Source organism: Perca fluviatilis, chromosome 11 (assembly GCF_010015445.1).
Source record: "Perca fluviatilis chromosome 11, GENO_Pfluv_1.0, whole genome shotgun sequence".
Lineage (NCBI taxonomy): Eukaryota > Metazoa > Chordata > Actinopteri > Perciformes > Percidae > Perca > Perca fluviatilis.
In genome coordinates this window covers 16,751,323-16,773,313 of record NC_053122.1, presented here as the reverse complement: position 1 = coordinate 16,773,313, position 21,991 = coordinate 16,751,323, and the positions used below count along the sequence as shown (strand labels likewise).

Sequence of the window (21,991 nt, the reverse complement as noted above, 5' to 3'; positions counted from 1 at the left end):
AGTTCCCCCATTTAAACGTATAGCTGATTTTTAAAAAGCTATAGTTATAGTTATAGCTATAGTTGATGATAATAATATTTTAGTTCATTAGCTATATTAAACAATATTCTAAAATTAGGTATACTTTAGGCCTCTCTCTTTTTCTCTCTCTCTCTCTCAATCTATCTCTCTAAAACATGAATTAAGATAATCATCTTCATTTTTTGGTTCACTTTTTAATTCCCTGATTTATAATCGTGATATCAAAATATCATATCATGAAATCCCTACCATGAACTTGTGTTCATTTATCCAGTTTATTTTGATCAGGGCTATTTTTAGAAGCTCCTTTGTGTTAGCTGCACACCTTTTCAGATGTTCCTAATTTTAGATGATTGTTTATCATGTTTTTTCTGAACTTTCTTAAGTTTTCTTTTTTAATTTCTTTGAAAAGGAAGAAAAATGTGCCTTGCAAAGATAAAATGTTTAGCACACTTTTGCAGTGCAGTGACAGTTTTTACAAAAATTATAACAACAATGTGCGGGAGCAAATGAAACTCTTTATGCCCCTGCTCATATTTTTGGAATTAAAAACAGACCATTGGTGTCCAATAAACGTCACTGATTTGGGGCGGCCTCTATCCCCCCCAGTAAGAGCGTTCGCCCCATGTTGGCTGAGTCCTGCAGCGGCCCAGGTTTCGAATCCGACCTGCGGCCCTTTGCTGCGTGTCATCCCCCATCTCTCTCCCCCTTTCATGTCTATCCACTGTTACTATAATAAAGGGAAAAGCCCCAAAAAAATTATCTTTTTTAAAAAATAAAACAAATGAACTTCACTAATTCCAGCCCGTAACATCCGTTTTTGTCCTTCAGCACCAATTATGGAGAACCATGAGACTCTCATGAAGGACAGTGGCACTGACGGGGCGGCCAAAGTCATCGCAAAGGGAGACATCATCACCACGGTAACGACAGAGAAGAAGGCAGAGGAAGAAAAGGCGGAGCAGGAAGATGCTCAGATGGATGCTGGAGAGACACCAGAACCCATGGCCACCACACCGCTCAGACAAGACGCAAAGGTAAACCGCTGTCTACCAGATGTGCAGTGCAGTCAGAGCTGCATTTAATCTGGATAAAGGGACTTTCTAGATGCTTGAGTTGTCTTTGTATTTGATCTAAAGAGAGCGATGATGAATGAATGTATACAGATATGCCGAGGGTTGTCAAAGAAACAGATGTTTCTTAGAAGCTGCTGCAGTTTTGTCTTAAGTCCTTTTTTTGAGATTTCAGTTTAGTTTTCTCTTTTAATAGACTTATTAATGGCTGATGAGAATTTCCCAGTTGATTTCACCTTAACCCACTGCAGCAGACTAGGCCAAAGTGCTTCTTCTCATCTTGTGTGCGCTTTACTAATTTGCTTTTCTTTTCTTGTCCTTCCTTTGACCCCACACTATACTTGTGTGTTTGTGTGTGTGTGCTCATGCGTATTTGCCCCTTTCCCCTTCGCTCCTCTCCATTTACACACACACGTCATCTCTTCGTTGACATTTCCCTACATCAGTGCTCCCCTCATGTATACACAACCGACCCCCTCCGCTCTGAGCTCTCACTCCCCTCATCTCCTGTGTCATCAACTAAAGTACGGCGGAGGCGCAGGGAGAATGCGCGTAAACGGGCCTCGTCAGTCAGTCCAGCCAAGAGCAGCGCTGGGTGCCGCCGCCGGCAAGCCCTTGCCGACCGCAAAGCCGCCCTGCTGGACGAGCAGGTGCTGCTGCTCTCGGCCCGCAAGCAAAGGCTGGAGCAGGGCAAGAGCCGCGGCGGCACACTCTTCTCCTTCTCCCTGCACCTGCCCGACCTGTCCGCCTACCTGGACGAGGACGGCTACATCACCTTCCCCGATCTGTCAGAGATGCGCTTCCTCCCTCTGTGCGCGCAGAACTTCCTGCCCATTAAGTCACCTTCACTCATCCCCTGCTTCCTCTTCATCTTCTTCTTCCTGCTCTCCACCTCCTTCTCCGTCCCCTACGCCCTCACCCTCTCCTTCCCCCTGGCGCTGTGCCTCTGCTACCTGGAGCCCAAGGCAGCCTCCCTGACCGCCTCCTTAGCCCAGGGCTACCATGACCATGACAGTTCAGAGGAAGAGGAGGTGTGTGCGTACGTCTGTTTGTTCAAGTACCCGCCTCTGGCTTAGATTGACAGCTCACTATAACCGTACCACCCTTATCCTGTCCTGTATCTCGCTCTGCTGTTTCACCAGTTCAGAGCCGACCTGGAGACAGTGTCTGTCCCAGTGTCTGTCAGTTCTCCTACTTTCAGAACCTCATCTCTGCCCGGTCACACCCTCATCCTATAGAACTACATCCTCATCAGCATCACACAGAGATGAACCTGCAAGTCTCCCCATTTCATATTTGATTGGCTTGCATTTACACCACCTAAACAAGAGGGTTAGGCACAAGTATTGGGGACGTTTACTCGCATCAGCCTGAAATTTGACTTCTCAACACATTTACAACATTTGTCCAGAAGCGCTATGCAGCAATATAAACAATATTTTATATATATTATATATTTGACCCAGTGTGTTTATTAGAGATAATAAGGATTTGAAGAACTCTCCTATTGTCATTTAGTCACTAATCCTTCACCAAGCCTTATATTTAAAGACATAGCTATGTGCCTAACCCATCTCAGTCTTATCATTTACATTCACGGCTTCACTGTATAGAAATGGACTGCTATGAGATCAACACCAGCTGCATGGAAACCCTTCCATATTTATCTATGCACTCAGTCTCTCTGCATTGATATCGGAGTCAAGTAAAGCAGCACAAATTAAAATGAATGATTTAAATTAAACCTCTGCTAAAAAGGGCTAAAAGCAGCTTACTGCAGAGTGCCAAGATGTGTTTCCCTCTCAGACAACACCCTTTTGAATCACAGATGTAATGTACTGTAATGCATGTTGTGTTGCAGAGAGACTGTGACAGTTAAATGCATCCAGATCACCCCTAGTGTCAACATGCATGGAGAGGAGGGGGAGGGCCTGAAAGTCAGGTTACTGTTCGTCGAATCAAATTTTTATAATCCAGTGGAGTAGGTTTGACCAGCAACAACACAGAAAGCGTTTTACCTACTAATATACCAGGATCCAGCCCTGTCCAAATCCAAAGCAAATTTAACAATACACTTAAATGTCAAAGTGACTGACCAAAGGTTTCAACTTCCTCTGAGTCTGTTTTGCTTGCTTACTTTTCATTTGCTTTTTTTCTTTCTGGTTTTCTCTCCCTAACCTTATCTGCAGTGTTGTCTGTTAACGTGTACCTTACAGAAACAACCAGTGCATTTCCATTTGTTCCATTTGTGGTTATGAAGAATCTCTGACGATAAATGCATTTTCAAGGGTTTACAAGTTGGATTCTTGTTGTTTTCTTGCTTGCCACTCGGAACGGTTTTGGTCTGTTTGTGAAAGCAGACTGACAGCGAACAAACAGACTTTGCCTTTGACGGAGAGATGACCGCCACCGAGGTTTGTACATCAAAGAAAGCTGTCATATTTAAGGCATGCAAAAACGTACAGATGGAGACGCAGGGAAATGAAGTGATGCTGAATCATAGATGTAATGCCCATTGAAATATTTAGGAGACATTTCTGCACGCGATGCATGCTTGCATCTCATTATGCCCATTTACTTCTTGATTAGTTTTCTCCTTTTGTAATGTATTGTAAACACATGTTATGTGTGTATTGACATGGCTTTTCCACTGACCTTTTCCCTTTTTTAATAGGGAGCCAAAGTCATGGCGTCCCATCCTGGCTCTTTCACTTCAGCTCTCTGTATACAGTAGAGTAGACCGTTCGCTAAACCTCGCCCCCCTTAGTTAACTTTGCAACACCTGTCAAGCTTCGATTTTTCTTGTGAGCATCTTGTAAAAGGGGTCTTAAATATGCAGTTGATGGCTACATACATAATGCCATGCTAAAGGACTGCGCCTAAAGCTGCATGTCTCAGGCAAACAGTCAGCATCCTTATGAGTAATAAATGGAGTGTAAAATCACACTCTAGCATAAGTTGACCTGTTTAGCCACTTTTGACAGTTTTTAAAGAGCTGCTAACGTTACACTAAAGTGATAAAAACAAGAACTGGCTTCCACACAATACAGAAATAGTACGTGGTGGATGTACTAGTCCTTTTTTTATTATTATTTTTATTTTATTTTTTTACATAACTTGTCACCCCAGAAACTAATGTAGTCCAGTTACTGGTGTGCTCCAGGGCTTGGGTGGTAAGCTAATTAGCTGTACATCCTAACGGTTGAAGCGTATGTTATAGCAAACAAACACATTGTTTAATCCATTCCTTACATGCTTGCTTTTCTTGTAACTCCGTGCACACCTCTTCAACCTGTGGAGAAATTCAATGCTTGACAGGCATCATGCCTGCCTAGTTACGGTTGCTAAGTTTATGATTGTGCAGGGGTTTAGTGAATGCTCAATTTCCGTCACAATATTCTTTACTTTTTTAATTCAACCACCATCCTTACCCTTACTCTTATCTCACTGTTGCTCATTTTCTCTTTCCCTTTACCTGCTTCACCCTTGTGTGCCTCTTCTTCTTTAATGACCAATTTCCTCCTTGTCTCACACTCTATCTTCCCCTCTTTGCTCGCCGTCAGTCGGACGCAGATGAGGACTCTGAGATGCGGACTCAGGTACACTGGGCTCGCTTCATGGCCCTGCTCAGTGCATCACACCACCCCCTCCACCAGATGCACTGAGCCGCTCAGACATCAGTCACTTTGTGCCGTCTCTCCACCTTGGCTTGCCTGCTGCAGCTTCTGTTGACATGCTCACTATCCCACCACACACCAGGCCAACCATTCGCTCTTGCCTGAATTCACTTCACAGACTGCTGCTGCAAAGCTGTCGCTGCTTCTAAACACTCCATTCCAGCTCATTTTCAAGTGCTATTGTGTAAATGGTGAAGTCATATTTCTTTTCCTGTTGCTGCACCCAAGAGTCAGATTTCAGTTTTTTTAATCCGTGGCTTTTACAGTGAGTGGATTTATGCCATCACGTCGTTTACAGCCATACCGTAGAACACAAAGCTCCCAGTATCTCATAACAAGAGTCTATATTTAACATGACGCAGCTCCTTTAACGACAATTCCTCTCCCCTCTTGTCTTTACAGTATAGTTTCAAAAGACGAGTAAAAGGGGAAAACGTTTTTATCAAGCATAGTAATCTGATGCTAGAGGTTGGTAAGAAAACCATGCATGGTTGAAATATGCATGCAGGTGCCTTTTTTTGTATGAAGAATCCTAACTGATAACAAATAATTAAACGTACCAGTAGCGTAGATTCTGTTTTCTGGTGTGCCTGTGTGAATTGGAGTGATTACATTTGTATTAACAGATTTTTTTGCTGTGAGCATCCAAATCATTTTTTAGTCAGAAATAAAGCAAGACAAATTAAACGGAAATAAATCAGTGATAGTAGAGGTCCTAACTTCTTACGAGATTTGGGAGTGTTGTGCTTAACGAAACCTGTAAAACTAAATCTGTGAATCTCTGCATGAAATCATTTATTTTCAATTAAGCTGGTCCTAAATGCTCTCTTAGCATTTAAGTACACGCTGCCAGTCTCTTAGTTAACAGCTGCCATGTGAGTGGACATTTTGTCATTATGTTGCTGTTTGTGCGAGCTGTTGCACAGGTAGCCTGCACAGCCTCCTACGCAGGCCTGTAAACAATACAAACAACGTAAATAATGAAGCTTATAATGCAGTCGATCCCAGTCTGCATTGGTTTATTCCAGACCTTTTCAGAACTGCATTTTTATGCTTCTCAACGTTTTTTGTGGTAATTTATTGGATATGCAAGCTACCGTTGCATACATAAAGCATGGCCGTCGTTCCCTCGTCGCTGCTCCTGGCCTCATCTCCTTGTATCATGATTGACCGGCTACTGCAGGACACCTCGCCTCCGGAAGAGATGGTCAAGCACCAGACCAACATCAGCGAACTGAAGCGCTCCTTCCTGGAGACAGGCGACAGCGCGCCGGGCCTGACCGAATGGGAGAAGAGACTGTCCTCGTCCCCTGCGCACTCACCCAGAGCAGACGAAGCACCAATGATAGTGCCGCTGGAGCCGCAGGATGTAAGCTGCAGTCCTCAGCAGACTGAATGACGGCGTGTGTGTGTGTGAAGCATGACATCATCGAGGAGATTGTTGCACAAACAAAGACAGCGATCTCAAGAGTGTTTGCGTAATGGATCATAGTGCAGTAAATTCAATAATCATATCGGGGCTAGAGACATATTTTCTACATCAAATTGAGTCTGGTGCAATACATTGTATATTCCAAATGGCTCTAGTGCATAAAGAAGCACCTTGATGGAGTAAATGTATCTATCTCAAAGTAAGCGTGCAGAAAAAATGTGTCTCTCTTTGTCGCTCTCACCTCATGTCTTTACTATATCATCAGCTGATTAACATTTTAATTTGTCTCGGTAATGGATGGTGCAGTCATTAATCCGTTATAAGATTGTTGTGCTCAGTGACATTATGTGCTCGAGGTAGGAGCAGTTTTATCAGTTCCTCCTTTACTCTGAACATAGTCAGATGAGCTCACTAATTAAAGTCTCTGAAGACTAATCACTGACATCAAACGTGTCTGACTGAAATGAAAAGAAGCTGATTCACTGGAAGGGCTTTGGGATGTGGATCCTGTCCATTTGAACATGTCCTTTCTTTGTCTCGATCTGTGTGTGTGGCCTTTATATTTATTTATGCATTTCTTTCTTTCTTTAGACTCAAGATGAGCAGCCTGCAGGAGAAGGGACTAAAGAGGAGGTGGAACCTAAAGCCACGGAGGTAAACTCCTTCCACTTTGTTTTCACATGTAAAACCCCTTGTGTCTGTGAGTGTGGTGTTGTTTTCTCCTTTTGTTTCTACCTAGCTCTATACATCTAGACACTGGCACAGTTTGTATTTTGGCTCTTACTTCTTAACATGTACAGTCTCCACTTTATTTTATTTATCTGCCCTTTTTATTATCTCTTTACATTTGAATTGAAGTTTGAAATTTCCTTTTGTTGAAAAGAACACTTTTTTTTTTTTTAAATCTGTAGCGGATATGAATCAATCAATTATCCAAAAGAGGAAATTAATTCGGTCAGAGGAGGGGACAAAAATAAAGACAGTCCATAAAAGGAACTGTACCTGAGAAATTAAATGCAAATTACTTTTCACTTATTTCCATAGTTCTATAAGATCTAATACAACCTTATATGTGCAGAGAAACTAGCTTAAAAGCTACATCTAAACGGTGCATTTTTGTCCAAGTATTTATGGTGCTCAGTCTGTCTATGTGTCATTTCTAGATAAATGGTCTCTTGAGCTTATTCTCTCCGTCTTGGCTTTGTGATGCCCTCTGTCTTTTAACTTGAACGATCCATTTCCAATAAGCCGAGTGTCTCCCCAGGCGGCAGGATATCTGGTCAAATATGTGGTGGATAGTATTGCAACAGATTTGGCCACCTCCTCGGGGCCACACGGGATTAGTCTGTCAACCACAATGGACGACGACGTCTTCATGGACGGGACCCTCAGGGAGGTGGACGAGAAAACCCCCGACTCCCAAGAGGAGGTGTCGGAGAGGGCAGAGATGAAGGTCAGCCCCGGAGCTGTCAGACAGGAAGTGTCCCAGGCCATCAGTGACAAGAAAGGGACGCTCATTATCTTGAAGGAGGCGGAGGATCAAGTAGACACCGAGGGCAAAGAGACAAGTGCTGCGGATGAAGAAGAGGCGCCTGTTGTCCCTGGAGAGGCCGAAGCTGGGGAGAATGAAATGCTGTCCTCTAAAGAGAGAGAATATATCAAAGAAGACACATCTGTTGTTTTAGAAGCCAAAACCACAGTAGTCAAGACACAGAGTCCAACGATGGAGATAAAAACTGATGACATGACTCAGATTAAAGGTTCTGGCTCGCCTAAAAAGGCCATGGCATCGTGGATATCTGAGGAGGTGAAGACCGGCGCTTCAGAAGTCATCGGTGTGTCGAGAAAGCAAGTAAAAGAGATGAAGACTTTTGATGCCATGCAGCAGAAAGCAGAAATCTTCACCTTCGTCGAAGAGGTCCAAACGGAGAAGTCAAAGTCCAGCCTGACTCAGATTACAGTTTCTGAATCTTCATCTGCATCCTTATCAGTGGTACTGTATGAAAACTAAAAGCAACAATCCGGTTTTGGCTGTCTCCCTCCATATCTTCACCAACTCCCACAAGCCTACCCCATTGCCTTCCCTCCAAGCAGCCAGTCTAACAACAGTGTAACCAAACGCTCTGCATGGCTACCAGTCCCTTAACACCCAGCGTTTACTCTCACACTTGCCAAACCGCAGTTTTCTGTTGCAATTAAACCCGCTGCTTCTTTTTTGATACAACTGTTTTGGGTTTGTTTTTGAGTTTGTTGACAGCTACGACAGCTCACCTTGCCTTAGCAGCTGGCTCCCGCGGCTGATAAGGAAAGAAATGGGAGCTCTGGCTAGCTCCTGTTTGTTTTCTACCGTTTTGCTCTGCTGCACCATTCCTTTCTTTCAGCTCTGTTATCAGTTCCCTGAAAGCAGTGACTTCATAGCCCTGGCTCAGTGCCACCGCTGCAGCTTTCCCCACCTCATCCTCCAAAATCCCCCTCTGCCTCCGTAACAAGTCAGGAAAAGAATTGTATGGTTCTACCTGAAAAGAGATTTTCACCCTTCTGAAGTTAGTTTTTCAAAAGGAGATTAGTGGAAATTTGCTGCTGGTGGATTCAGTGATCCCAAAACCGGATTTTCGTTTTAAGGCTTTAGGTTCAGTGGATTTAATGAGCTACAAAATGGTATTCCATACAATATTTACTTTTTCAACCTTTTATTTTTCCGCCCCGTCTCCCTTTGCTCTTTATCTGGTGTTCACTGTGACTTTTGACTTTCCTCTCTTGTCCTTTCTCTCTTTCTTGTGTCCGTCCATCCCTCTGTCCTATCAGTCTACGCTGGGATGGGTTTCCTCCTCTGAAAAGGTGACCACTCCTCTCTGGTCCTCACAGATTTAAAAAACAAACAAAAGAAAAACACTTCAATCTTCATTTAACTAAAACCTTAATTGTCTTACAAAAAAAATATGCCTCTTGTAGTCTGAAAATGTGTAACCCACATAACCATTTCTCTCTATCAGGTGTGATGTGAAGCCGCCCTCTGCTGAGTGGATTTTTTATTTTTTTTTGTCATGGTGAAGCAAAAACATCATCTAATGGTACAATTTCTCATTCACAGGCATCAGCTGAACCGGAGGAGAAGGCGGTTGTTGCCACGGAGACAGAGGCAGCACCAGTGGAGTCGACAGGGCCAACGGTGAATATCCAAACCACAGAGGCTGCAAAGGCCGAGCCAGTGCACACTGCAGCTGAGCTCACAGTCAGAACGATGTCAGCAGATTATGTAGTTGTGTTACAAGAGGATATTGGTGGCAATACTTTAGAAAATCCACCAGCAACATCTGGTATTCCCGGCAATGCACCATCTTTAGAGCAACTTCAAGCGTGTGCGTCTGTAAAGCTGGTAGCAGAAAAACAGCCAGTAGCAACCCATTCAGGGTCAGATGAGCGCCTGTCTGGCACTAGCACTTCGCTGGGGTCTGCAGTGCTGACCTTGGCAGCAGAAAAAGGAAATGAGGAAGTAATAGATGAGAAGGGAGAGGATGCCGGTGTGAAGGGGATGGCGTTGATGTCACAACACAAAAACGATGGTTTCAGATTGACTGTTGCTCATGCCTACATCAGAGATTGTAAAAAGGAAGAGAAGCTGCCTTCAACGGAGGAGGAACACAACAAAGGGGAAGCAGCAGAGAGTTGTTTGCAGGCTTCGGAAGTTGATCTAGCCGATTGTAAAAACGCAGGGGAGAGAAAGCACACAGAAGTAGATAGCAAGAGAGTCCAGTTCTCCAAAGAAGTGCAGTATTTTGTGGCACAAGAGTTCCCCACAGAGTTAGAAAATGGTATTGAGGAGGTGGATGAAGAGATAGATGAGTGTTCACATGCAGAGGGTGAAGGACAACGGAGCTTTTCAGACATCTTGAAACTTTTGCCCTCTGAATGCTACTATGCACAGATGGACAGCTCAAACAAAGAAATGGAGAGAACAGAGGAGGAAGAGACAGATGGGAAGAAGGAAGAGCTGGACCAGGAGTTTGATGAGGAAGAGCAGAATTTGAAACTGGCAGATGACTGTGATGACGAAAAGGCTTCAGAAGATGATGTGGCATCAGAAGAAGTGACAGAAGAAGAAATGGACAAAGCTGAAGTGCTGAAAAAAGAAGCGATCAAGGAACAAGACCAGAAGTTTAGCCCACACCAAGTGACTCTGACTGAACCCCTTACTTCGGACGCCCTGCTTGCCCCCCCGCCTCCAGCCGCGTCTCAGTCGGAGGTAACCCTACATCAGCTGCGCTGGCCTCAGCCTTGGGCCCTGTAACCTCCCCTCCACCCTCCCCTCCTGCCGACACAATCTGCCACTAATAATCAAGGGCAAAACTCCACAAAAAGCATGGATATGAGCCTAACGTCACGGTTTGTTGCTGAGCAGATCAAGGGGACCTTTTTAACGTTTTGTGGCCACAAACTTGATCGAAACCTTGTGATTTGCATTCTGCAGTATCCACTCCATCACTAGACTCCAATGTGTGACTGCATGCTCGTTTTAGAGATGTAAGCCCCTCAATCACAGCCTTTGGCTTAGTTTATTAACATGCGGCATTTATTTGTGTCAATTGAATTTTATGTACAACTGTGTGGAGCTATTTTAAGAACAAAGGCCTTTAACAGTGAACACCTACAGCAATTTGTTCCTAACACGACAGATAATTGAATTAGAGCACATATGGTTTTGGTACTGCTGTACTCCCTCTGCGTGCATTTATTTTGTGCCCATTTTTCCTTTTTGTCCATTAGAGTCTTGACGCGATGGAGGTGGGAGCCAAAGAGGTGCCTGTAGTCCACACAGAGACAAAAACGATCACTTATGAGTCTGCAGAGGTAACAACAATTGACATTACCTCCATTTTACATCCTGCACCAATTTAAGAGAGATTATCAGCGTTAATTACTGTATACACACTGTGGATATAGAGCTTTATTGGCATTCTTTCAGAGTTTTTATTTTTATTTTTTTTTTTAGTCCAGCTGATGAATGTGAGGTTCAATATTTACACATCTGTATAGCTGTTTTGCTCTCTCCGCTACCTCCTGAGGGATTTGTCTGGCAAAATCTTCACCAGTTAGTTGCTAACTTTTATTTTTCTTCCGTTTCATGCTGAGCAGATGGTACATAATATTATATAAATATCGACCTGGCCATCACCAGATGACGGACGAAGTTAACGACTAGCTGGTGAACATTTTTGTCGCTTTTAGCATCCAATTAAATAAAGCCATTGTAGTTTTTCTTTACTTTACAAATATAAAATGCAATTTCAAAATGGAGGGTTTTGCTTATCCCCAGGTTGACACTAATGGAGACGTAGACCCCGGGGTGTTGCTGAGTGCTCAGACCATCACCTCGGAAACCTCCAGCACCACGACAACCACACACATCACAAAGGTCATGGTTCATCTATTGTCCCTTTTGGTCTCTCGGCACTTGAGGCCTCAAACACGGCTGCAGCCTTTGCATGTCTGCTTTAGCATTTCTAGTTTCTGCCGCCCACGTGAGGAATTTTAAGAAATGACAACAAAACTGTCGGCGCGTCCACATGATAAAAGTCCCCTCCCAGGATTTACGTAGACTGAAAAGAAAAGGGTACTTTTTAAATCAATAAAAAAAAACATATAGTGTGATAAAACTTAAAAACGTCGCTTTAAGAGGATATTTGTTGCCATATCTTTTTGTGTTTGCGTTGATTTTAAAGTCCTCTCTCTGTTCTTAGACGGTCAAAGGAGGAATATCAGAGACGAGAATTGAGAAAAGGATCGTCATCACAGGAGATACAGACATCGACCATGATCAGGTCTCTGAGTTTCTATACCGTTTCTCATTTATTCTCCACTATCCTCAGTAGTTTTCTTTTGTCTGTAAAGTTAATGAATGGATTTGAGCAATGAACTTTTAAAAAGTAAAATGCTAGTGACCTCTCAAGACCTTATCTTGTACTTTGCGAGCATAGTACAGCAAAATAAAAAATACATAAAAAAAAAAAAAAATGTATGACAAATGTAACTAAACTTGGCTTCCCTGTTGGCATATTGACTCACAATCAAACATCCCCACTCCCTCCCCGCCTTCCCCATTTTCTGTCTCCCCCTGGTGTTCCCTCCTGGCACTGCACTCCTGTATATAGGCTCTGGCTCAGGCCATAAAGGAGGCTAAAGAACAGCATCCTGACATGTCAGTGACCAAAGTAGTGGTACATAAAGAGACAGAGATCACGCCAGAGGATGGGGAGGACTGACCCAGGTAAGACAACAAGGTCCCAGTCCTGGTCCCAGCCCTGTCCGTTTTAGTCTAGTTAACTGGTCTCCATTTTTGGGCATGCTGCTTTTCCCATCAGCACTTCTTCTCACCGGTACAGACAGCCCTGCTTCTGTAGCACTTACAGCTAATGCATCATGCTGTTGTCATTTCAGCTCCGCTCCCCCTGCAGGGAAAAGGTCAGCAGATGTGCGTGTGTGTGCACGCAGACCGGATATTATAGTCTCAACTCGTAATGACAAGGCTTAAAAACCTTCACTGTAACGCTCCTGGCAGTCTCATGCGATCTCTTGTAATTCGACTGCAACAGTCTCCCTCCACCCCCACCCCCCTGCTGGACAGAAACACAATTCCTTTATTTTATTTTTTTTTAATGAAAGTGTGTACTGAACGCGTAACGCAGACCTCCTTGTATAGACAATTGGGTTTTCATTTTAAAAAAAATCTAAAAGCAAATTAACCAAAACATGAATACTGCTTCCTAAATAAGAAAATGTGGAAAACATATATATATATATATATATATATATATATTTTTTTTTTTAGTACAGAAAAACAAGTTAACAGGCTGTTACCTGCATGTCGTGCACTATTCTGTAAAAACATTGAGTATATGTTGTTTTGTCTAAATTGTGGCGCTTCACAAAGGGGTAGTGATGAGCGATTAAATACCGGCTGAACCGGCTTCTGCTTCTCAAAGCACTCCGTCTGTATCTGCAAACAAACCCGTATCGCCTGAAATCTGATCGGAGGTGAACACAGACGTGCTTTAGTCTGTTTCTACAAGACAACTCCTATGCGTTAACCCTCCTTATATTTCCAAATATTACCTATTAGTTACAAAAACTATGAGCATAAAAGGAATTTTAATGCAGTAAAACATTCATTTATGTTGGTTTGCATAAAAACAATGCTCATGTGTACACATGTACACTAGAATGTAGTCATATATATTATAATATAATATTCTGCAAATAAAAGGTCAATAAATTAAGTTTACATTGGCTGTTATCCAACAATGTTAGTATAAGTATCATTTACTCGTTAATACATCAAAAAAAGAAGAATAGTTTTGCACTTCACGGCAGCCTATCTACGCAGTCTTTATAGGGAGAGATGTTCACGCGTGAGGTGAATCCCTGACATCTTGAAACCGTGTCTCTAGGACCCTAGTGTTTAAAACAATATGTGGCACACTGCCCCTTTCAGTTAAATCTTCCTTTCTGTGTGGGGGGGGGAATAAATAGGTCATCAGTTACTTGTGGCAGTGTTTCTGCAAACTTCATAAATGCAGCCATTTGTGTTCCAACTTGTCCGCTGGTAGTATTGTGAGGATTATTTCAGGTGTGGAGCTGCTTGAGGGAACCTCTCATTCTATTGCACCCACAGCATGCCGTAATTAAACCCCTCCAACTTCTCTCTCAAGCATTTAGAATCTGGAATTGTCCAGTTCATTCTAATTCACATTTTGGCTCTGAAGCTTGTTATTCCGCTAGCTTTTAACTGTATCCATCCCAAGGCGTGCATGTCTACTGGCGTGACTCACCAGATGGGAATGCTTGGCTTTGTTTCTGCTGCCTTGCCCTCAGCCGTGTGTGTGTGTGTGTCTGTGTGTCTGTGTGTCTGTGTGTCTGTGTGTGTGTGTGTGTGTGTGTGTGTGTGTGTGTGTGTGTGTCTGTGTGTGTGTTGTGTGTGTGTGTGTGTGTGTGTGTATTAACATGTTACTAAATGTTTTTTCTCTGGTCTTTTGGACGCTTGTCTCTTACCACTGTAGATACACACAGAGTGTTGGGACTAAACAGTGTCGGAAATATTTAGAGTAGCATTGTACACAGTTAGAATTGAACAAGGTCTTACTTTGAAAACACACACACACTGAGCTCCAGTTCAAATCCTTCAAAATTAAAACTCATCACCAGCTCACCACTTCTTCTTTTTTTTTTTTTTTTTACCAAAGTCACCGGTCATCTGGTCTTCATCAGGCTGGTGGTTTCCTCATACTGTTACTAATAATCAGCATAAATACCATGTATACTATATAGAACTTCATTCACAACATCCCCGTCTTTAAAAATTACTTTTAGTCTGAAATATAAATGACCATTAATAAAGAACATATCATATCACAATCATCTTTTCAGAATATTATATATATATATATATATATATATATATATATATATATATATATATATATATATATATATATATATATATATATATATATATATATATATAAATAAATACTATCTTTGGGTAAAAATGTTAAATATCAGGTGAAGGGCGGGGTGTTGTAATCAGTAGTTTTTATTGTTTTTTAACAGGAAGAAAAGACATGACAAATATCCATTAACACAAGGCTATAGGAAAACCAAGACAAGATGCACAGATTGGACAATGATATAAAATTATATTGACAAACAAATCTGACAGATGGAAGAAGAAAATGAACAGTAGACAATAACTAAGTAATTAAAAAGACATGCATTACTCATACATACATACATACATACATACATACATACATACATACATACATACATACATACATACATACATACATACATACATACATACATACATACATACATACATACATACATAACTATACTTTGGCAGATGTGTAGATAGTTAAGTGTCACATATCACTTTTCAATATAATGAGGAATGGAGCCGAAATGTTGTACAGTTGTGTTAGGGACCTTTGATAAAGGAAATGTAATTCCCCCACTCAGCACTGTATTTCTCCAGCTGTTTGGTCAGTCTGAAGGAAAGGCCCTAAATATCAGGGGTTTTTTTAATATAAGGCAACACATTTATTTTTTCAGTCACATTCAGTATATTATAATTCTTTGTATCAATTAGCATTTATGAATAACTAACTAATCTCAAAGTGCATCTGTTTCAACTTAACACATCCATCCCATGAACTAAATAGCTCATGGTTCTCAAACAAATCCTGTAATTTTGCTTAAAGTGCTGCTTTAGAAATCCAGAATGCCTCTTGTCTTAAGGAGCAATATCTCAACCCCCTCCCTTCTCTATGATGAAGACCAGATAGCAGATTTGTTGTGTGTTTTTAAAAAGCATGGGGTACTGGAGGATAGTTGTGTGACATGTTATAAATTGAATGGACTAATATAAAAATTCTAACCGCATCATTACAGATAAGAGAGTGATGGTTTTCTGTGTTTGTTCCTCAGCTGTGACACCACCAGCCTCAGTGACACATTGCTTGTGGTCATACTCAAAATGGCGAGTATAAAAGTTGAGCCATTGGGACCTTTGTTATATAAGTTGTATAAGTTAGTTATAGCCAGAAAGTACCCAAGACGCCTGTGTGTATCTATGTTGGGTGGGCATTCTTGGTGGTAACTGCCATAACCTTTTATCAGGCTCATTTTCGGTCTTTGGCAGGGTGCACAGTGGCGCTAAAGGTTCATATGTGATTGAATATGCAGGATGTACTAACTGCCGTTTCCTCTGTTCTTCCAGGAGTAACACTGAGGGCTGTTTTCTGTTCAACCACCTAGAATCCAACATCCAGAACACCACATATTACTCCGGGACTCTCAGAAGTTTAGAAAGGCTCCTACTCTCCAAATGCTGCAGCTAGTCGCAACCATTACCTGCAAAATAAATAAATGCATCTTGCATGAGAAGGACGCAATGTTGCATTATCAAACAAATGGCAAGATTATACTGAAAACTGTACGATTTTAAAAATGGTTCTCCATCCACCTGCACGCCGAATCCCTGTGTGCAGCAAGCAAACGGTTTGCTTTCACTGCCTTATGACTTTGATGCATTTTTATGATTATTGAGAATAATTATTGTAGCAACGTTTTATTTATGAAACAAAGCCATCACTCCAGAAACTTAAATCGCTGTAGGCTGTATATGTTTAGGAAGCATACACTATTTAACCTTGCTGTAGAAGTGCCAACCTCATTTGCAGCATTGCCTCACTCACTCCAACAAGCCGATGAATTTCCGTCAGGTCTGCCACCACAGAAATCACTACAGCGCAGTTCTGTACAAATCAAAGCTTTCCTAGGATAATAGAAATGTATCTTTCACAGTTGATTTTTGTCACGTCCACTCGAATTGCATTTCCCTTTTTTATGATCATTTCAGTATTTTATAGTTTCCTCATCAATTGATTCCACCCAGAAGGTCTGTTTTGGCAAATGCCAAGGAATCAAGATTTCTGTGCAAGAAATAGATTTTTATGTGCCTGTGTAGGCTTTGAATGTTCCCCAGGGTAGATGGTCGGCTGCAGCACAAGTCCCAGGTTTGTGCGACTGTGATGCAAAGGGCTCAGACTGCCGAGCTCTGCCCAATTTAGCCAAGAGAGATCTGTCAAAACACCCCACCTTCCCACCCAAGACATGTCAACTGTATGCCTCCCTCATCTGTTCAACTGTATCTGAATAACCGAGTATTGTCCGTGTACAGCCATGTTTTCCTCAAACTGGTGAAATAAAAGTGGCAAATGCATTTGTTTTTATTTGCTGTTTTCTTCTCAAATGAATAAAATGTTGACCACAGTACTGGAACTTGTCACCATTAGACCCATTGATTGAGAATTGATATCTTTTAACACTGAGCTGTTGAGTCGGTGTAAAAACGTGAGTGATAATTCAGATAAGGGCCTAAACTGTGGTTGTGCTCAATAAAATTAGACACTAGTGAGCCCATGAGATCATATCGCAATAACATCCAAATGATGTATCCAGCTATGTGATACTGAGCCCTTTAATAGTTCGAATTAAAATATTAAATTTGCCTAATTTATAAACTGGGAGGTTGCCATGTCGTTTCTTTTTCTAAATTCGGATTTTTTTTAATTTTTTTTTTATTCATTTGTCATAGCCTACATAGTTAAAATATATCTGTTCAGGGTTACGCAACCTGAGCTATGAGAGCCAAAATAGATTTCATAACCTCAGGTAGGCCTACTGAAATAACCTGATGGAGAACGTGATTATTAAAATAATTTTTCAATCTTAAACATTAGTTTGAAAAATAAATAGGCCTACATTAATGGAAGGGGGTTGAATTTGTTTTGAAGTTTTAGTCGATCGTTCATTGTTCATTAAACCAAATGCTCGAAACACTCAATTGTCCTGTTTAAAGAAGCGCCCTCGGGGTAATTAAGACAGGGTTTTTACAGCTATAGGTAATTATGTTGAACTCACACGAGCGTTTAAAGCTCCGCACGCTGTGTACGTGCGCGTCAGCCAGAGAGAAACAAAAGGTAAGAGCTCTCACTCGGCTTCTGTTGCTGGGTGCGAGGGAGACACAAAAAGGAGGGCCAGTTGATCTTTTTCGATTTGCAGTTCTACAGTATGTCTTAAACCCTTTTTATTTAGGCTACTCAGCAGTGTGTGACTAAATGGAGCCCAACTGTATTGATCTGATAAATTCAAAGAACATTTTCTTTTGCTTTAAACATATGTTTTACAATAATTGTCTTATTTTATTTTGTAGATGGACCTTTGGACATTTTATAACAGTTATACAGATGCATGATCATGCTATTTAGAAAGCTATTTAAAAATAAAAATAAATAAAAAAGGACAGATGGACAAGTGACATTTGCAATTAGATGTCCCTTAAGAGGCCTAACTGTAACAGCCTATTTATAGGCCTACATGCAATGACAGAACAAGCTCATAATTAAATCATTCAAATTAGGCTAGATCATAAAAATGCAGTAGTCCAGTTTGTAGGCTACATCAGTGTATGAGTATATGGCAAAAAGTTCAAGGATCAAACCTGTGATCGTGTTGCCAGACCACTGTCAATCAAATCTTATTGTACCACAACCCACATTAGCTACGTTTTTAACTTTTAACAGTAAATAGTGCCATTTTTCTGTTTAAATTGTGTCCCGTAAATCAGATTGCATATCAGTTTTTCGATTTCAAATACGTGAGAGACCCTGACAAAGCTGTTATTGAGGGAGATATTCAGTGCTCGGACAGAGCCGCGCGGAGTGAGTCGTCTTCTCGAACATAGGCGATCTTTGTGGAGTACCCGCTCCGGTGCTGTAGGTGGCGGCAGATCAACGCGCCGCTTCCTGTGAGACCAACAGTAACAACAAGAGGAGGAAGAGGAAAAACGACAGCTCTGGATCGTCGTCGACTGCCTTGCGTGACAACACAGGGATCGCGTTCAGGGCTTCGGGTATTAAGATTTCTTATTTTCTCTTTGTTGCTTCGGACGGCACAGGAAAACACACGGCGGTTTTTTGCCCGCCGTGTGTTCGCCTGTTCGTTGCCGTGTTCCCCGCTGTTTGGGAACTGCTTTAAAGACACCAGAAACATGTCAATGGAGGCTTGCTGACCAAAATGGCTGGGCGCAGTGAAATGTGAAATAGTCAGGTTATCCTATCTGCACGCAACGCGATTGTCACGCGAACAAAGCGGCTAAATTGCATTACTTAAGTTAAGAAAGTGTATTTGTTTTTTTGTTTGTTAGCGTGTAGGCTATGTATAATTGTATTAGCGTTACTGCGGCTTTTATTGCTGTCGGGCCTGTCGTGTGTGGGTTTTTTTTTTTTTTTTTTTTCAAAAATTATGCATGGTTGATTTTAGCTACTTTTGTTAACTCCTGCATTTTTGGCGGTCATCTGTAATCAAATGGAAGTTATTCTTATAATTGCGCGTGCATGTTTGTTCCTATATGCAACCTGTATGTATTATCATAAGAAGCATGCAAATAGAGCGCCACCCCTCAGCTTTGCAGGTTATACATGCCCGATTTATTGTGCAAAGCAAAAATATCTGACTTTTTCCTGTTTTTCCTCTGCAGGTTGCTCTAAATTGACGTGCAACATGTCTGATTTACTGAGATATATCGACTATGACCACAAAGCCACCTTTCTAAAGATGCTCAACCAGCAGAGGATGGAAGGTGAGCACTGTGATGTGGTGGTGGTGGTGGAAAACATAGAGTTCAGGGCTCACCGCTGTGTCCTGGCAGCCTGCAGCAACTACTTCAAAAAGCTTTTCAAGAAACAGAGCGACGAGGACAACTCCATCGTGGAGTTGGACTTCATCCGCTCTGATATCTTTGAAGAGGTGCTGAATTACATGTACACAGCCAGGCTCGCTGTGAGGAAGAAGGACATCAATATGATGATGTCATCCGGCCAGATCCTGGGGATCAACTTCCTGGACAACCTGTGCACCCAGAAACGTGAGCTGACCAACATGAAGACCCGGGAGAACCAGGCTCCTGGGGACCACGGGATGCGAGCTCAGGACGCCATCCTGAAGGAGTTGGCAATGGAGGAAGTGAGGAAGAACAGCTTCTATGATCAGGGGATGGATGGTATGGGCCCCGGGGGCTCACACGTGTCTCAACCGCACAACTACAACACCAACATGAGCAAAGATCCTCACAGCCACGGCTGGGGCTCCTCTTCCTCCAGCGACATGAAGCTGGAGTACCTGCTGTACGGCCACCGCGACCACGGCTCCTGCCAGAGCTCAGGTGCCAAGCCCATGGACCACAACGCCAAAAAGGAGCGGCTGCTTACCGCCAACCGGCCCTATGCCTGTGAGCACTGCCCCAAAGCCTTCACCACTGCCGCCCACCTCAAGGAGCACCTGAAAATCCACTCCGGCTTCAAGCCTCACCGTTGCGTCGTGTGTGGCAAGGCCTTCATCAGGGGCCCCGACCTGAAGAGGCACGAGAGGGTCCACAGCAACGAGCGGCCCTTCGGCTGCCAAATCTGCGAAAAGGCTTTCAAGCACAAGTCTCACCTGAAAGACCACGAACGGCAGCACCGGGGCGAGCGGCCATTCAACTGCGGCTCCTGCGAAAAAGCCTTCATCAAAGCGTCGGATCTGAAGCGCCACTGGAACACCATGCACAGTGGCAACCCCCGCAGACAGATGACCCTGTCTCCCGCGGCCTCCCAGCACGGCCAGGCAGAGGCCACCGACCAGAGAGACTGGAAAATGGAGACCGGGCCACATTCGCATAACTCTGGGGACTGTTGAACCTGCAAACGCACCAAAACACACTCGTACTGACATACAGATGCACATACATCCACAGCAGTTGTCACTTAAAAACATGTATACACACTGACACAACACAACCCTGTGACAGGCTGGCGGCCTGACATCACATGGACAATGATCGGAGTGAGTAACGAGATCACAGCATGTTCATAAGACTGTGGGGCTGTATTATTATTATTATTATTCTAAAGAGTTATGTCAAAACGATGTTTTCTTTCCACCTGTAAAATCATGTAAATGTTTAGTTCACTCTACATATATTTTTCACAAAAAGCATCGTTGCTATCTAGACTGAGGGTTCTCATTACATTATTCTCTTTTACTTTTATGGGATATGTAACATTTAAATGTTTGTTTAACCTTTACTGAATTTTATGGAGATAAAAGAGAGAAACAGAATGAGGAGGAGGGGGGTGGGAGGGGGGGGGAGATTTTTCTGCATAACATTTGTTGCATTGAGTATATTCATGTGGATGTTTTTAATGGATGTGTTTAGTTGTATTGATTGATATTACACTGTAATAAGTAAGATTCACCATTTTGCATTTGATGCAGATGATACCAAAGTCTTGGGCATTTGACGGATAGTCTTTAAAGGCTGTCCTGCCCAAGCAACCGGCCAACTAGATTTACTGTTATACAGTATAACTGTCATCCAGCTATCAACTGTTAATGATAGATGTCTGTATATACTGTAGCTTAGTTTGTTGCACAATTAGAGTACACAATAATGAATTATGCACATATAACATTGTCCTACTCCTACACTTTGACAATAAACACCATTTGCTGTGTTTTATTGTCTTTGCAAAGTTTGGTTTTTTTGTTGAGAGCTCAGTGAGCAGGATTTGTTTCCTGGAGACTCGCTTATTATCAGTGGAAGTATCTGTGCCACACCCAAAACAACCTGAAAGCACCTGAAAACATGGTTTCAGATCCTACAATTTCCTCTGTTATGTTGAAAATGTGGAATGATACAAGCAACAGCCGAAGTTTATTAAAAAACAGGTGTGTTCTGTGGAGATTACAAGTATTCTGCAGTTGCCACATTGGTTAAAGTGGTCAAATGTTGAGGTAGTTGGTTTATGTTTGTAGTGAAAAGGTTTTTGGACCTTAATTTCCCACCTTTTAAGCTCACAATTATCTACAGTACCTGTGATGTGTGTGTCCAGTTGGATAAGACCATAACTAAACTGTCAAGTTTCTTGATTTTAAATTATTTAAAAATTAAATTCTAACTACTCCATAATGATTTGTTAACAGTCAAACTAGGACACAGGGCGCTACAGGTGTGCATAGCAACACAATGTTGGTAAAAACTGACTATTTGACTCAATTGCAAGCGTTGCTGTGTTTGAAAAGTGAAATTGCTGCTTATAAAGCTGGGTTGTTCGGTTCTTTAGTCTACAAAATGACATCACAACAAAAATGCACCTGGGACAGCAATATATTAAACAGGGCTGCAGCTA

General features: G+C 42.2%; 2 protein-coding genes across 28 annotated transcripts in view; both read left to right on the top strand.

Annotated features, from left to right (window-relative positions):
- The window catches only part of epb41l3b (erythrocyte membrane protein band 4.1-like 3b), a 55,588-nt gene extending 38,605 nt beyond the window's left edge, over nt 1-16,983 (top strand). For 5 of the 27 annotated variants that reach the window (XM_039814995.1, XM_039814986.1, XM_039814985.1 and 2 more), the window contains 15 exons: nt 853-1,058; nt 1,541-2,125; nt 3,455-3,508; nt 4,658-4,693; nt 5,174-5,239; nt 5,955-6,140; nt 6,795-6,857; nt 7,468-8,196; nt 9,009-9,041; nt 9,295-9,372; nt 10,968-11,051; nt 11,518-11,616; nt 11,942-12,022; nt 12,353-12,468; nt 15,979-16,983. In XM_039814995.1, coding sequence (XP_039670929.1) covers nt 853-1,058; nt 1,541-2,125; nt 3,455-3,508; nt 4,658-4,693; nt 5,174-5,239; nt 5,955-6,140; nt 6,795-6,857; nt 7,468-8,196; nt 9,009-9,041; nt 9,295-9,372; nt 10,968-11,051; nt 11,518-11,616; nt 11,942-12,022; nt 12,353-12,463 — 2,411 coding nt within the window. In that variant the 3' untranslated portion in view covers nt 12,464-12,468; nt 15,979-16,983. Of the gene's footprint in view, nt 1-852; nt 1,059-1,540; nt 2,126-3,454; nt 3,509-4,657; nt 4,694-5,173; nt 5,240-5,954; nt 6,141-6,794; nt 6,858-7,467; nt 8,197-9,008; nt 9,042-9,294; nt 9,373-10,967; nt 11,052-11,517; nt 11,617-11,941; nt 12,023-12,352; nt 12,469-15,686; nt 15,739-15,978 lie in introns of all 27 variants that reach the window. The other 22 variants (XM_039815000.1, XM_039814998.1, XM_039814993.1 and 19 more) reach the window with 19 other exon arrangements.
- Nucleotides 16,984-18,547: 1,564 nt separating this feature from the next.
- On the top strand, nt 18,548-21,321 carry LOC120568957 (zinc finger and BTB domain-containing protein 14-like). The gene is made up of 2 exons (XM_039816723.1): nt 18,548-18,675; nt 19,303-21,321. Exon 2 carries the CDS (start codon nt 19,326-19,328, stop codon nt 20,496-20,498), a length of 1,173 nt encoding a protein of 390 aa, XP_039672657.1. The 5' UTR covers nt 18,548-18,675; nt 19,303-19,325; the 3' UTR covers nt 20,499-21,321.
- Nucleotides 21,322-21,991: the final 670 nt, after the last annotated feature.